Raw genomic sequence first — 14,426 nt, forward strand, 5'->3', positions numbered from 1 at the left:
TTCATTTTCCTCATGTATAAAATGAGTCATTTAGGGTAAAGTTCCCTTTTAAATTCTGTTAAATGTAAATGGAGATGTTCTCAAATTTCCAAGCCACAGTAATACTGTTGCTGTCAGTAAAACAGACTTTGTTCCGTTAGATGATACTAATAACAGTGATGCTATGCATGCTAAGTCGCTTCAGTCGTGTCCAACTCTGCGACCCCATGGCCTGTAACCCTCCAGGCTCCTCTGTCCATGGGATTCTCCAGGCAAGAATACTGAAGTGGATTGCCATGCCGTCCTCCAGAATAACAGTGATAGCCTTAGTTTATAAAGCACCTACCTATGTCATGCAGTGTGCTAGAGAATCTAAGAATATAGGGAAAAATTGATTGTTTTTCTGTGTCTTGTTAAGAAATTTTATATATAATATATATATGTATGTCCTTTGTGTGTATGTATGTACATATATATATATATATATATAGTAAGGACTTTCTTGGCTCAGTGAATCTGCCTGCCAAGGGGTCAGGAAGATACCCTGGAGAAGGAAATGGCAACCCACTCCATTACGCTTGCCTGGGAAATTCCTTAGACAGAGGAACCTAACTGGTTGCAGGCCATGGGGTCACGAAAGATTTGGACACCACTTAGCGACCAAACAACAATGCATATGCAATAAAGCCCCTTTGGAGCTTCTTTAAGAGATGTTTGTTAAAAGGGATGTCCTTCCATGGCTCCTGGCCTCCATTTTTTCCTAATGGGCAGAGGTCATTCAGATCTTTTCTCCCTTTTATATTTCCCTATATGTAATTTGTCATTTTTCTCAGGCTACTTTCAAAATTTTCTCTGTATTTTTGGCTTTCAGCAGTCTTGATTATGCTGTGCCTTGATATGGTTTTCTTCATAGTTATCCTGTTTGGAGTTTTCTGAGCTTGTAAATTTATGTATTTCATTAAGTTTGGAAAATATGAAACAATCATTTCTCGAAGTACTTTTTCCCATTCTCTTTCTCTTGAATTCCAGTTAAAGGGTCAACCCTTTCCAGGATTGAACTGGGGTCTTCTGCATTGCAGGCAGATTCTTTACCATCTGAGCCACCAGGGAAGCCCCAGACATACATGACACCTGTTGATATTATGCGTGACTCACTGAGACTCGGTCCTCTTGTCTTCATCCTTTTTTTTCCCCACTGAGAACTTGAGCTTGGATCATTTTCATCAGTCTGTCCTCTATTCACTGATTCTTCTGTCATCTCCTGTCATCTGTTAGAAACAGCTAGTGATTTTGTTTCCTTAATTCAGATATTGTATCTTCTAGTTCTGAAATTTCTAGTTCTGTCTATTCTACTTCTAAAAATAAAAATGTCTATTTCTCTACTGAGATTTCTTATTTGTTGACTTATTAAAGACATATTTTCCACTAGCTGCTTTGATATTTCATCTTACTCCCAACACTGAAATCTTCAGATTAACCATTAATTTGCTCTTTTCTCTTGATTATGAGTCATGTTTTCCTTTAAGTGTCCAGTAATTTTGGTTGTATCCTAGATATTTGAGTAATGTGGAGCCTCTGAATTCACATGGTCTTCTGCAGAGGTTGTTGTTACTGTTTTAACCGGCAGTTATTTTGGCTGTACTCACACTCTGTCTGTCATGATAGCAGTGAAATCACATTCACTTCCCTCGACCTTAGCCGGCAGGATTTAGCCTGCCTCACACGTACACAGTCCCAAGGTCACCCAGAGACTCAGGCAGACTGTGTGGAACGTGGGGCTGAAACTCCTCCGCTCACTCTGCACTGATGTCATAACCCTGGGGTTGGCCTTCTGGCTCCTCAGGTGTGGTTTTAAATAAAATTTGATAACTGCCTTTATCAAGTTATAATTATTTAAGTTTGAAAGGAAGCATTGGTGACTTCCCTGGTGGTCCAGTGGTTAAGAAGCGTTTGTGGGTTTCATCCCGGGTCTGTGAGCTAGGATTCCACATGCTGCAGAGCAACTAAGCTGACACGCGCACCCACGACTAGAGAGCCCGCGTGCCGCAGCTAGCGAATCCGGACACTGCTCAGAAGATCCCCTGTGGCCGCTAGGACCCGATACAGCCAGAGAAGTAAATAGAAATGCAACCAAAAAGAAGCATTGGTCATTTTTGGTGATTAACCATTCTTGATGACTAATTTACTTTTAACAGTGTCATTTAAAGTTCTTATTTCCTTTAAGTTAACACCTTCTGCCATTACATTCACATGGCATACAATAACAGTGCAAGTGTGCTGTCAACACTTAACCACACTAGAATTTTAAAGGTAAGTTCTCCTTGAATGTGTTTTGGTGAAGTTCAGTGTGGATGGTGAGATGATGTAAAACTTCATATTTTCTGTTACAGTCAAAGGCATAATTTCTCTGACATCTTCATTCTCAATAAGAAATTACACTAGAATGTTTTTAAGTAAAACTTTTCCACATAATGACAATTTTTTTCCTTGTTCAGTTTACCTAATTGAAAAAAGCTCAAGCATTTATTTATTTATCATAACTGTTAAGAAATTGTAGTCATTACACCTACCATCCGTTCTCCACATGACGCTGGAAAGAACAAGACTACGTTACTTTGCTTCAGAAAATCTGTATTTCTATCTGTACTTCACTGATTGATTGAGCCCTTGGACAGCCCCACAAAGAAGAGAATATACCCAACACAGCCCTCTGCCTCCCCAGGCTTGCTTCGTAAAGAGGAAAACTGATTCAATCCATTAAGAGGGAGGTTATCTTTCTTAAGTGGCCTACGTCTAAGGTGCAGATATTACAGGGTTGGTCAGTGGAAGAACAGGAATATACGCACAAGTATTAGGACTTAGGTTTCAGTGCTTGTCATGAATGGCAGTGGTATTATGAACAGGTAAATGATTATGCTAGATTTAACCATAGAGTACATTATCACAGAAACAAGTATTCCAGGAACTCCACCCGTGGCAAAGGTCTTGAGGAAGGAGGCTGCATATGCAAAGGCGGGATCGAGTCCCTCAGGAGTCCCCCTGGAAATTCTCGAGCACCTACCCTCAAAACCAGAGTCTGCCTACTTTACTGCTTTGTGCTCTCACCTACACCTCTGACTTTACGGGGGGCTGTCCCCCACCACCTCTCTCTGAAAAAGAGTTAACTTACAGCTCCAGTTAATAAAGTTCCTGGGTGTGCCAAGGGTGTTTCAACCTACAAACTCCTTTGGAAGTCCTCTAGCCTGCCTGAATAGGTTCTTCTGGCCACATGTGATTGTTCAGAGCCTCCCAACTGTGAGAGGCAAGAGATGTTCTAAACTGTCTAAATACAGATTCCTTTGAGCAGTTAAAAGATTGATTAGAAATTGTATTGGTGAAGGGTTTTTCACTTGTTGGGCCAATGTTTGCTGCTAAGTTTCCATATCCCTTACCTACTGTGTCCCTGGCAGTGTATTGGTTAATATAATTGGTGCATAGGAATGTAAGTAGTAGCTTTAATGTTTGTAACCTTGGACCCTTGAGTTAATTCTTTTTCTTGTTATAGCCCAACACACCTTTGCCCTATAGGAATGCAACTTAATCTAATGCTTTAGGGTGGCGCCTGACTTTAGAATAATCACCTTTAGAGAAAAATAAGTTTTCTGAAGAAAGGATCTTAAAATGTTAACAGGCCTCCGGGCCAGAAGATGATGTAAATCACCTAAACTTTTGCATATGACAAGTTTGCAGGAAGAAAACCTGGCTTACTGCTGACTCTACCCCTTCCCCCATTATCCTCTATGCATAGCTTAAGATATAAATACTACTTTGGAAAAAAAAAAGTGTGGGCCTTGTTCACCGAAGCTTGGTCTCCCCATGTAGTTCTTTCTCTCACCTTCTGGCTGAATTATTCAGCCGCTTCTCCACTGAGTTTTCCTGCTGAGCTATCCTTATTCTATTACTCTTTATATCTCTAATTAATATTTAATTAAGCAATTGTTTCCTGATCCTCGCCGACACCATCCCGCTTCGAATTCCCTGGATCCACCGGGGCTAGACCCCGGCATATTCCATCTTAACAGAGTCAAGACCTCAAATCATTATTTAACTCTAGCTATTACATTTTCAGTTAATATCCAAACTTGAAACAAAATTTGAAAATTAATGGCCAGGTGGCATTCACTAGATATAACACTAAATATTTAAAATAGTATTTAAAAATCACTTGGACCTGTCATAAAATGGAATTTGCTTGGGGGCTTGTTTTTTAAGTGAGAGTAGCTGTCAGTAGAAGAGAGAAGCCAAGCACAGTTGCGGTATCTGAGCTTCCTTCTTACTCTACTTTTGGGAATCGTGGAGCACATGTTCTGTTGAGCATTCTGTGCTTAGCACAACCTTCTTCCTCAGCTCAGTGGGCCGTCAACCCTGCAGGAAACGCAGGGCAGCATTACCCAACCTTCTGATTGCTCAAGAGACATCATTCGAGTGAAGTCTGCTGACTCTGAGATGCTGACCATCCGATTCAGAAGTGCTTAGAACGAGGCCACATGGAACACGGTGAAGGGAGCCGTGAGGGGCTCATGGGCAGCTGGTGTGTGGCCCCATGCACTGACTCCAGTGCAGCCCGGGAGACACAGGAGCTGACAGCAGTAACACCCCAGCGTGACTTGTTTCGTGTGCTTTCCCCAGTACTAGCTGCCCCAGAGTCAGTTTCACCTAGGAACAACATGAGGCAGAGAGCATGAAAATAGAAGTCCAGGCCAGGGACAACCCAAAAATGCAGCTACAGAACCAGAAGACGATATCAGCAAGCAATACTGAACACCTACTGTATGCAGTGCACTGCGCTGGACCCGTGAAGTACAGAGATGAGTGGGAAATGGAAGACAGAGATGGGAGAGAAATGTAAATGTTTGCTTTTTTTAATTTCCTTTCATTGGTCTCCTGCCCAATAACTGAGTCGATTTCTCTCTGCTCTCTCAGTGGAACCAATCTGAAAAATACTTCCTTTCTGGCTCCCAAATCACAGCAGAACCCAGGATGTCACATGGCTCAGGGCCAGGTGGAAAACCCAGGTGGAGCTAAGAGAGTTGCAGAGACCCCTCATCACCCCAAGGGCTGAATAATTAACCAGAGGTTGCAGGGCTCAGCAGTGCAGCAGGAAGGTAGATCAGTGAAGGAATAATCTTATAATTTAGTGCTTTGGTAAAACTGATGTTACTTTGCTCAGAAGTGGCTACAACATATCTTAACCACCCTTGTCAGTTGTCTAACATGAACACCCCTTTGAAAACACGAACTGGTGGATTTCTCTGGTGATCCCAGCCTGGCTGCCAACACAGGGGACACAAGTTTGATCCCTGGTCCAGGGAGATTGCACGTGCCGCGAGGAAGCCAAACCAGAGAGCCACGGTTACTGAAGCCTGCGTGCCTGGGGCCCACGCTCCACAGCGAGAGACGCCGCAGCCGTGAGGAGCCCACGCACTGCCCGGAGAGCGGCTCCCGCCGCCTCAGAGACAGCAGGCCCATGCACAGCAGCGGAGACCCAGTGCAGCTGTGATACATTTTTAAATTTTTAAATATCTTTACAAAACACAAATTGCCATCATAAACTTCTTGTATATTTAGTTGTTGGGAACTCTGAAATACACCAGGTAGGTCCCACAAAATCCAAGGTGTTAGAAGACACAGTGTAAATTGGTGAGCATAAACCAAGCTTAATAGGAAAGAATATCAAACACCTGCCAGTCCTTAACAGCTAGCATTAATTTTTTTTAATTTATCTGTCTTTATTTGGCTGTGCTGGGCCTTCATCATGGCATGTGAGATCTAGTTCCCTGACCAGGGGTCAAACCCAGGTCCCCTGCGTTGGGAGTGGGCGTCCTACCCACTGGACCCACAGGGAAGTCCCAACAATTAGCATTTAAATGTCCTCAAGCAGCAGCAGCAGCAGCAGTAGCATCAGAGGAAGAGTGCTCCCACCCAGCGCCTCACCTGGGTCCCACATCTGTGATGCGGGTCAGGACAGGCTGAATTACTGGCCCTTGGGTCCAGCCATGTTACATGAGCGGCTGCTACTGCTGCTAAGGCACTTCAGTCATGTCCGACGCTGTGCGACCCCATAGATGGCAGCCCACCAGGCTCCCCCATCCCTGGGATTCTCCAGGCAAGAGTACTGGAGTGGGTTGCCATTTCCTTCTTCAATGCATGAAAGTGAAAAGTGAAAGTGAAGTCGCTCAGTTGTATCCGACTCATAGCGACCCCATGGACTGCAGCCTACCAGGCTCCTCCATCCATGGGATTTTCCAGGCAGGAGTACTGGAGTGGGGTGCCATTGCCTTCTCCAAAATGAGGGGCAGAAGTTTTAAAACTGACATTTCAAGAACCCATGAAGCAGTGAGATGTGTTATGCTTATTTTTTATTTAGAATTATAAGAGAAACATTTTTTAATAAACCCTTAAATCCTTCTCAATTAATGTGATTTAAATAATGAATTTATAAAGATTAAATCGGCTTGTTTACATATCCTTGACTGTAGAAAAATTGCAATTTTTTTGTTTGTTTACACCATCAAATCCAATCAAGCCAAACAAGATGGTTAACTGAAATGATTAATGATTAATGCATTGGCTGATGGCTTTAAATTTAGACTGTGTTACTGATGTCAGGGTTGATTAGTTCTCTATCTAAAACTGATGCTATTAAGAGCTTTGAGCAATTTAGATGTAGTCATTGAGTAAAGTTCCAGCTGGGTGAGAAAAATCCTATCAGGATGAATTCTGCGGTGGCAAATTCACATGTGCACAGATGCTGAAGAGAAGGCAGGCCTTTATTGGAGGGGCAAGAAGGAAGACCGGGATGCAAGAGGGGCAGCAAGCTGGCATCAGGTAAAGAGGCTCAGAATTTCAAACACACTCTTCTTCACCCAAGGAATCCCAGGGGGCATGATCCCACTGATCATTTCCATCTCAGCAGTTTTGAAGAAGGAAAAGGGGAACAAGAGGTTAAGGTGGTACCATGCTGTAGTTGAGCTTCCCAGATGGCGCTATGGTAAAGAACCTCCTGCCAGTGTAGGAGGCATAAGATACGTGGGTTTGATTCCTGGGTCTGGAAGATCCCCTGGAGGAGGAAATGGCAATCACTCCAGTATTCTTAGGTCACCTCTCCCTGCTCTAGGGGAAGGTAGCATGGTGTGTTATTTACAACCCACCTGAGACTCTCTTATTTTTTGGCTTCCCTGGTGGCTCAGCTGGTAAAGAATCTGCCTGCAATTTGGGAGACCTGGATTCGATCCCTGGGTTGGGAAGATCCCCTGGAGAGGGAACGGCTACCCACTCCGGTATCCTGACCTGGAGAATTCTGTGGACTATACAGTCCATGGGGTCAAAAAGAGTCAGACACGACTGAGTAACTCACTTTCACCAGTATTCTTGCCTGGGAAAATCACATGGATGAGGAGCCTGGTGGGCTACAGTCCATGGGGTCGCAAGGAGTTGGACACAACTGAAGCAGCTTAGCACATGAACACGTTTTAGTAACTCCGCTCACGGGGAACCCACAGGAGAATCATAGTAGTCAATGCAGGAGACCAACACATTTATCAACAAGAGAAAGACGTATGGTAAGAGCAAGGGTGACATAGGATGGACAGTCGGTGGGTGGAATGATTGTGTCTCTTGAGCACTTAGCGGCCCGGAACACAAACCGGGATTACGCCAATGGAACTGCAAGCAGAGAACGTAGTCAGAGGCTTGTCTTCCCCTGAAGGGCACCGCAAGCCCAAGCCAGAGAGGGCTGCAGCAGGGCGTGGGAAAGCAACTTGTCCAAGGTGGCTGTGACTTCAGAAAGGCGTGCAGCAGCGACATTAAACCATGTCCAACGTCTGTGCCTCAGAGATACTTTATTACTGGTCCAAAAGTCCAGGGACACTGTAAAACGGGAGGGGAAACATTATTTTCAAGAGCAAAACTCTCTGGATATGTAGATTCTGTTCTTGCCCAGGGTCATGTGAGAGGGGAATCTCTTAGCAATTCAGACCGACACTGGAAGGTTCCTACCATGATGAATGCAGCTTTGCCATCTCTAGGAAAAAGGCAGCAAATAATTTGGATCCCTCTATGTAGTTCCACCTAACAAAAGAAATAAGAGACACTGTTACTCCTGCTCAAATGACAGAGGAAAAGGGGTCTATAATTTAAACAGGAAGCCTTGATGATGCACATTCCAACTAGAGGATGCAGCCTGTCTGGGGTCAGCGGTGTGGAGACCCCGGGCCTGTGCAGGGAGCCACCAGCGCCCACGGGGTCCACTCACCTGTTGATCTTCTCATTCTGAGAGTGCTCTCCGTCATCCACAGCGCCCAGCGGCAGCATTATCACACTCTTCTGGGTGGTGTCCTGAAGGATCTTGGCGATGGGTATGGTTGACCCATCCCGGATCATATCTGGCTCTGTCCCAAACACTGAAATGCAGGACAGGCAGGCATTGAATAAAACAATGGCGAGACCACCCCAAGTAATCTTCTCGAATGTACTGCTTACTTTGTCTTTCCTTAAAAAAAAAAAAAAATCATTAAAATTTGATATTTGGGATAAAAAGCTTCTTGATTCCACATAATGTACATTCTAAAATCATCAAAAGAGTCAAGAAGAAAACCACAGTTGTCTTCCTTACAGTTATGTACTTAAAATATATATATATTTTAGGGGCTTCCCCGGGGGCTCAGTGGTAAAGACAATCCGCCTGCCAATGCAGGAAACACGCATTCAGTGCCTGGTACAGGAAGATCCCACGTGCCACAGAGCAACTAGGCCCGGAGACCACAACTACCGAGCCTCTGCTTTAGACCCCGCTCACCTGGAGCTCATTCTCCACCATGGGAGAAGCTGCCCCAGTGCACAGCCCTCCCACCGCAACTAGAGGGTAGTCCTAGCAGCAACAAACACCCAGCACAGCCCAAAATAAATAAGTGTTGAAAAAAATTTTAATGTATTTTAAATGGTTTTTATTTTGAACTAATTTTATACTTACAGAGAAGTTGCAAAAATTAGTACCAAGTTCCCATATATCCTTTACTTTTCCTAACATTAACATACAACCACTGTATATTTATCAACAATAGGAAATTAACATTGGGGTAACATTGTTATTAATAGCTAGACTCAGGCCGGAAGGGAATTATACCACGTTTCCCCTTTTTTTTGTTCCAGGATTGAGCCCAGACTCCCACAATGCATTTTGTCATCACTTTTGAGTCCCCTCTGGCTTGTGACAGATTTGCTCCTCTCTGAACCGGACCCTCTTGTACAGTGCTGATCGGTTGCTGTATAAAATGTCCTCCTGATTAACTTTGTCTGATGCTTTCTCATGATCGGAAAAAGTCATGTATTTTTAGCAGGAGTACCATGAGATGGTGTACCCACTTTTATTGTTGCTACATGAATTAACTATTGGGAAAGTGGGACTTCTTTTGTTTTTATTTTTATTTGTAATCAACATATAAACAAATAGCTGTACTTAACTATTACCTGAATATCTCAGTGTTTGTGTACTCAACTTTCAAGGTACTCCAGATCAGATCAGATCAGATCAGTCGCTCAGTCGTGTCCGACTCTTTGCAACCCCATGAATTGCAGCACGCCAGGCCTCCCTGTCCATCACCAACTCCCGGAGTTCACTGAGACTCACGTCCATCGAGTCAGTGATGCCATCCAGCCATCTCATCCTCTGTTGTCCCCTTCTCCTCTTGCCCCCAATCCCTCCCAGCATCAAGGTCTTTTCCAATAAGTCAACTCTTTGCATGAGGTGGCCAAAGTACTGGAGTTTCAGCTTCAGCATCATTCCTTCCAAAGAAATCCGAGGGCTGATCTCCTTCAGAATGGACTGGTTGGATCTCCTTGCAGTCCAAGGGACTCTCAAGAGTCTTCTCCAACACCACAGTTCAAAAGCATCAATTCTTCGGCACTCAGCCTTCTTCACAGTCCAATTCTCACATCCATACATGACCACAGGAAAAACCACAGCCTTGACTAGACGAACCTTTGTTGACAAAGTAATGTCTCTGCTTTTGAATATGCTATCTAGGTTGGTCATAACTTTCCTTCCAAGGAGTAAGTGTCTTTTAATTTCATGGCTGCAGTCACCATCTGCAGTGATTTTGGAGCCCAGAAAAATAAAGTCTGACACTGTTTGCACTGTTTCCCCATCTATTTCCCATGAAGTGATGGGACCAGATGCCATGATCTTCTTTTTCTGAATGTTGAGCTTTAAGCCCACTTTTTCACTCTCTTCTTTCACTTTCATCAGGAGGCTTTTTAGATCCTCTTCACTTTCTGCCATAAGGGTGGTGTCATCTGCATATCTGAGGTTATTGATATTTCTCCCGGCAATCTTGATTCCAGCTTGTGCTTCTTCCAGTCCAGCATTTCTCATGATGTACTCTGCATATAAGTTATATAAACAGGGTGACAATATACAGCCTTGACATACTCCTTTTCCTATTTAGAACCAGTCTGTTGTTCTAACTGTTGCTTCCTGACCTGCATACAAATTTCTCAAGAGGCAGATCAGGTGGTCTGGTATTCCCATCTCTTTCAGAATTTTCCACAGTTTATTGTGATCCACACAGTCAAAGGCTTTGGCATGGTCAATAAAGCAGAAATAGATGTTTTTCTGGAACTCTCTTGCTTTTTCCATGATCCAGTGGATGTTGGCAATTTGATCTCTGGTTCCTCTGCCTTTTCTAAAACCAGCTTGCACATCAGGAAGTTCACAGTTCACATATTGCTGAAGCCTGGCTTGGAGAATTTTGAGCATTACTTTACTAGCGTGTGAGATGAGTGCAATTGTGTGGTAGTTTGAGCATTCTTTGGCATTGCCTTTCTTTGGGATTGGAATGAAAACTGACCTTTTCCAGTTCTGTGGCCACTGCTGAGTTTTCCAAATGTGCTGGCATATTGAGTGCAACACTTTCACAGCATCATCTTTCAGGATTTGGAATAGCTCAACTGGAATTCCATCACCTTCACTAGCTTTGTTCGTGGTGATGCTTTCTAAGGCCCACTTGACTTCACATTCCAGGATGTCTGGCTCTAGGTCAATGATCACACCATCATGATTATCTGGGTCTTGAAGCTCTTTTTTGTACAGTTCTTCTGTGTATTCTTGCCATCTCTTCTTAATATCTTCTGCTTCTGTTAGGTCCATACCATTTCTGTCCTTTATCGAGCCCATTTTTGCATGAAATGTTCCTTTGGTATCTCTGATTTTCTTGAAGAGACCTCTGGTCTTTCCCATTCTGTTGTTTTCCTCTATTTCTTTGCATCAATTGCTGAGGAAGGCTTTCTTATCTCTTCTTGCTATTCTTTGGAACTCTGCATTCAGATGCTTATATCTTTCCTTTTCTCCTTTGCTTTTCACTTCTCTTCTTTTCACAGCTATTTGTAAGGCCTCCCCAGACAGCCATTTTGCTTTTTTGCATTTCTTTTCCATGGGGATGGTCTTGATCCCTGTCTCCTGTACAATGTCACGAACCTCCGTCCATAGTTCATTAGGCACTCTATCTATCAGATCTAGTCCCTTAAATCTATTTCTCACTTCCACTGTATAATCATAAGGGATTTGATTTAGGTCATACCTGAATGGTCTAGTGGTTTTCCCTACTTTCTTCAATTTAAGTCTGAATTTGGCAATAAGGAGTTCATGGTCTGAGCCACAGTCAGCTCCTGGTCTTGTTTTTGCTGACTGTATAGAGCTTCTCCATCTTTGGCTGCAAATAATATAATCAATCTGATTTTGGTGTTGACCATCTGGTGATGTCCATGTATAGAGTCTTCTCTTGTGTTGTTGGAAGAGGGTGTTTGCTATGACCAGTGCATTTTCTTGGCAAAACTCTATTAGTCTTTGCCCTGCTTCATTCCGTATTCCAAGGCCAAATTTGCCTGTTACTCCAGGTGTTTCCTGACTTCCTACCTTTGTATTCCAGTCCCTTATAATGAAAAGGACATCTTTTTTGGGTGTTAGTTCTAAAAGGTCTTGTAGGTCTTCATAGAACCGTTCAACTTCAGCTTCTTCAGCATTACTGGTTGGGGCATAGACTTGGATTACTGTGATATTGAATGGTTTGCCTTGGAAACAAACAGAGATCATTCTGTCGTTTTTGAGATTGCATCCAAGTACTGCATTTCGGACTCTTTGGTTGACCATGATGGCTATTCCATTTCTTGTGAGGGATTCCTGCCCGCAGTAGTAGATATAATGGTCATCTGAGTCAAATTCACCTATTCCAGTCCATTTCAGTTCACTGATTCCTAGAATGTCAACATTCACTCTTGCCATCTCTTGTTTGACCACTTCCAATTTGCCTTGATTCATGGACCTGACATTCCAGGTTCCTATGCAATATTGCTCTTTACAGCATTGGACCTTGCTTCTATCACCAGTCACATCCACAGCTGGGTATTCTTTTTGCCTTGGCTCCATCCCTTCATTCTTTCTGGAGTTATTTTTCCACTGATCTCCAGTAGCATATTGGGCACCTACTGACCTGGGGAGTTTCTCTTTCAGTATCCTATCATTTTGCCTTTTCATACTGTTCATGGGGTTCTCAAGGCAAGAATACTGAAGCGGTTTGCCATTTCCTTCTCCAGTGGACCACATTCTGTCAGATCTCTCCACCATGACCTGCCCATCTTGGGTTGCCCCACGGGCATGGCTTAGTTTCATTGAGTTAGACAAGGCTGTGTGACCGGCGCGCTAAAGCACAGGAGGCTGCAACCAGCATGCTAAGCACAGCTGAGAAGAGCCACCCCACGTCCAAGGTCAGGGGCAGAAGCCAGGTGGACCCCATGCCCGAAGGGCGGCCGCCAAGAGGAGTTACCCCACATCCGAGGTCAAGGGCAGTGGCCGAGAGGAGATACCCAGCCTCCGAGGTCAGGGGCAGTGACGAGAGAAGTTACCCTGCATCTGAGGTCAAGGGCGGCGGCAGGGAGGAGCTAGCCCATGCCCCCACGCCTGAGGCCAGGGGCGGTGGCTGGGAGGAGCAATCCCATGCAGGAGGCCAGGGGCGGTGGCCGGGAGGACCAACCCCATGTCCAAGGAGCCGTGGCTGTGCAGGCGCAGGAGGGCCTAGAGGAGCTATCCCACGTTGAAGGTCAGGAAGGGCGGCAGTGAGGAGATACCCCTCATCCAAGGTAAGGAGCAATGGCTGCGCTTTGCTGGAGCAGCCGTGAAGAGATACGCTATGCCCAAGGTAAAAGAAACCCAAGTAAGACGGTAGGTATTGCAAGGTACTCCAGGAAGTGGTATTAATGGATATCCTAAGGTCTAGAAAGAGATGAGTTCAGACCTTCCAGGCTAGAGGACAAGTTGCTCGTGACAGAGCAGAAATGAAAAACAAAGCAAAATCACAAAAGAGAATCTGCCCCAGGACTTCCTTATCCACAGAGCAAGGTGTGAAGGTGAATAAAGACAGTGGACGTTGTTAGCAGAATGGTCCAGAACATAGATGGGCCCTAAGTTGCCTAAGCTTCCCTGCAAGAGTAGGTCAGGCCTTGACATTTCAATCACACGCCTCTCTTCAGTGGCAGTTCCTTTATCTTCCTAACCCTTCCTCCGTTTTTCTTCACTCGGCAGCGGGGACGATTATGTAGCTCTCAGTCTTGGACTCGTCCTGTGATGGTTAATATCTGTGTCCCTGGACTGACCATCCTGGTAGAGAGTGAGGGCACCAAGGAGGTCTGGACCCCAAGTTCCATCTCGCCATCATGAGGGGCATGCCCCAAGGCCCCTCTGTATATAAACAAGTGTCAGCGTCTTCCCATCGCACATTTGGACAGACCCCCAAGGCCGCCCTGCCTTTAGGAGAGCTCCGCATTTTGTAATTGTTGGCAGTGTCCCATTCCTGTTGAAAAAAGGCTGGCTATTCCTTCTCCCCCAGCAGCCAGGGCCCAGACACGTGTCCCCTGCTCACTACTCACAGGATCCTGTGAATATGAAAGTCAAAAGAGGTGCCACGGAGGAAATTACAAATAAAGCTACTCCATATTTCTGGAGAAGGACTGCTGGTTTTAGATACAGATGGGCTGGAATTGAGCTTCTCGTGTGTTTTGTGATTTTGTACAAGGAGCTCATATCCAGGAAGCTGCTTCAGTGGAAGCTCATGTTCCTGCCTTGGGCCTGTTTGCTCCAGCCAGGCAGTCCAGCAAGGGCTTTGGAAGAACAAGACCATACATGGTGGGAATTAGAGACCTAAACCCATGCCAAGATGAGTCCATGGTTAAACATTCTCATGGGGGGACCCTGTGTTCACCCAAAACCCAAGCAAGGAGGGTCAAGCTTACACACATACACATCCCTCCAGGATGAGCCTGGCTCCTGGAGAACGCCCTGCCTTATGTAGAGGGTCTAGTTTTCTGCTTCCTGATGCCCTAAGACCATTAATACCCAAAGCGCCTTGTGACCAGGAAGA

At 44.7% G+C, this 14,426-nt stretch overlaps 1 protein-coding gene across 3 annotated transcripts in view; it reads right to left on the reverse strand.

Annotated features, from left to right (window-relative positions):
* Positions 1–6,360: 6,360 nt before the first annotated feature.
* The window catches only part of CNDP1 (carnosine dipeptidase 1), a 29,340-nt gene continuing 21,274 nt past the window's right edge, over positions 6,361–14,426 (reverse strand). For 2 of the 3 annotated variants that reach the window (XM_061399515.1, XM_061399514.1), the window contains exons 11-12: positions 8,273–8,420; positions 6,361–8,088 (exon numbers count right to left, since the gene is read on the reverse strand). In XM_061399515.1, the coding sequence (XP_061255499.1) occupies positions 8,013–8,088; positions 8,273–8,420 (224 nt within the window). In that variant the 3' untranslated portion in view covers positions 6,361–8,012. The other variant, XM_061399516.1, reaches the window with a different exon arrangement.

Source organism: Bos javanicus, chromosome 24 (genome assembly GCF_032452875.1).
Source record: "Bos javanicus breed banteng chromosome 24, ARS-OSU_banteng_1.0, whole genome shotgun sequence".
NCBI classification, from domain to species: Eukaryota; Metazoa; Chordata; class Mammalia; order Artiodactyla; family Bovidae; genus Bos; species Bos javanicus.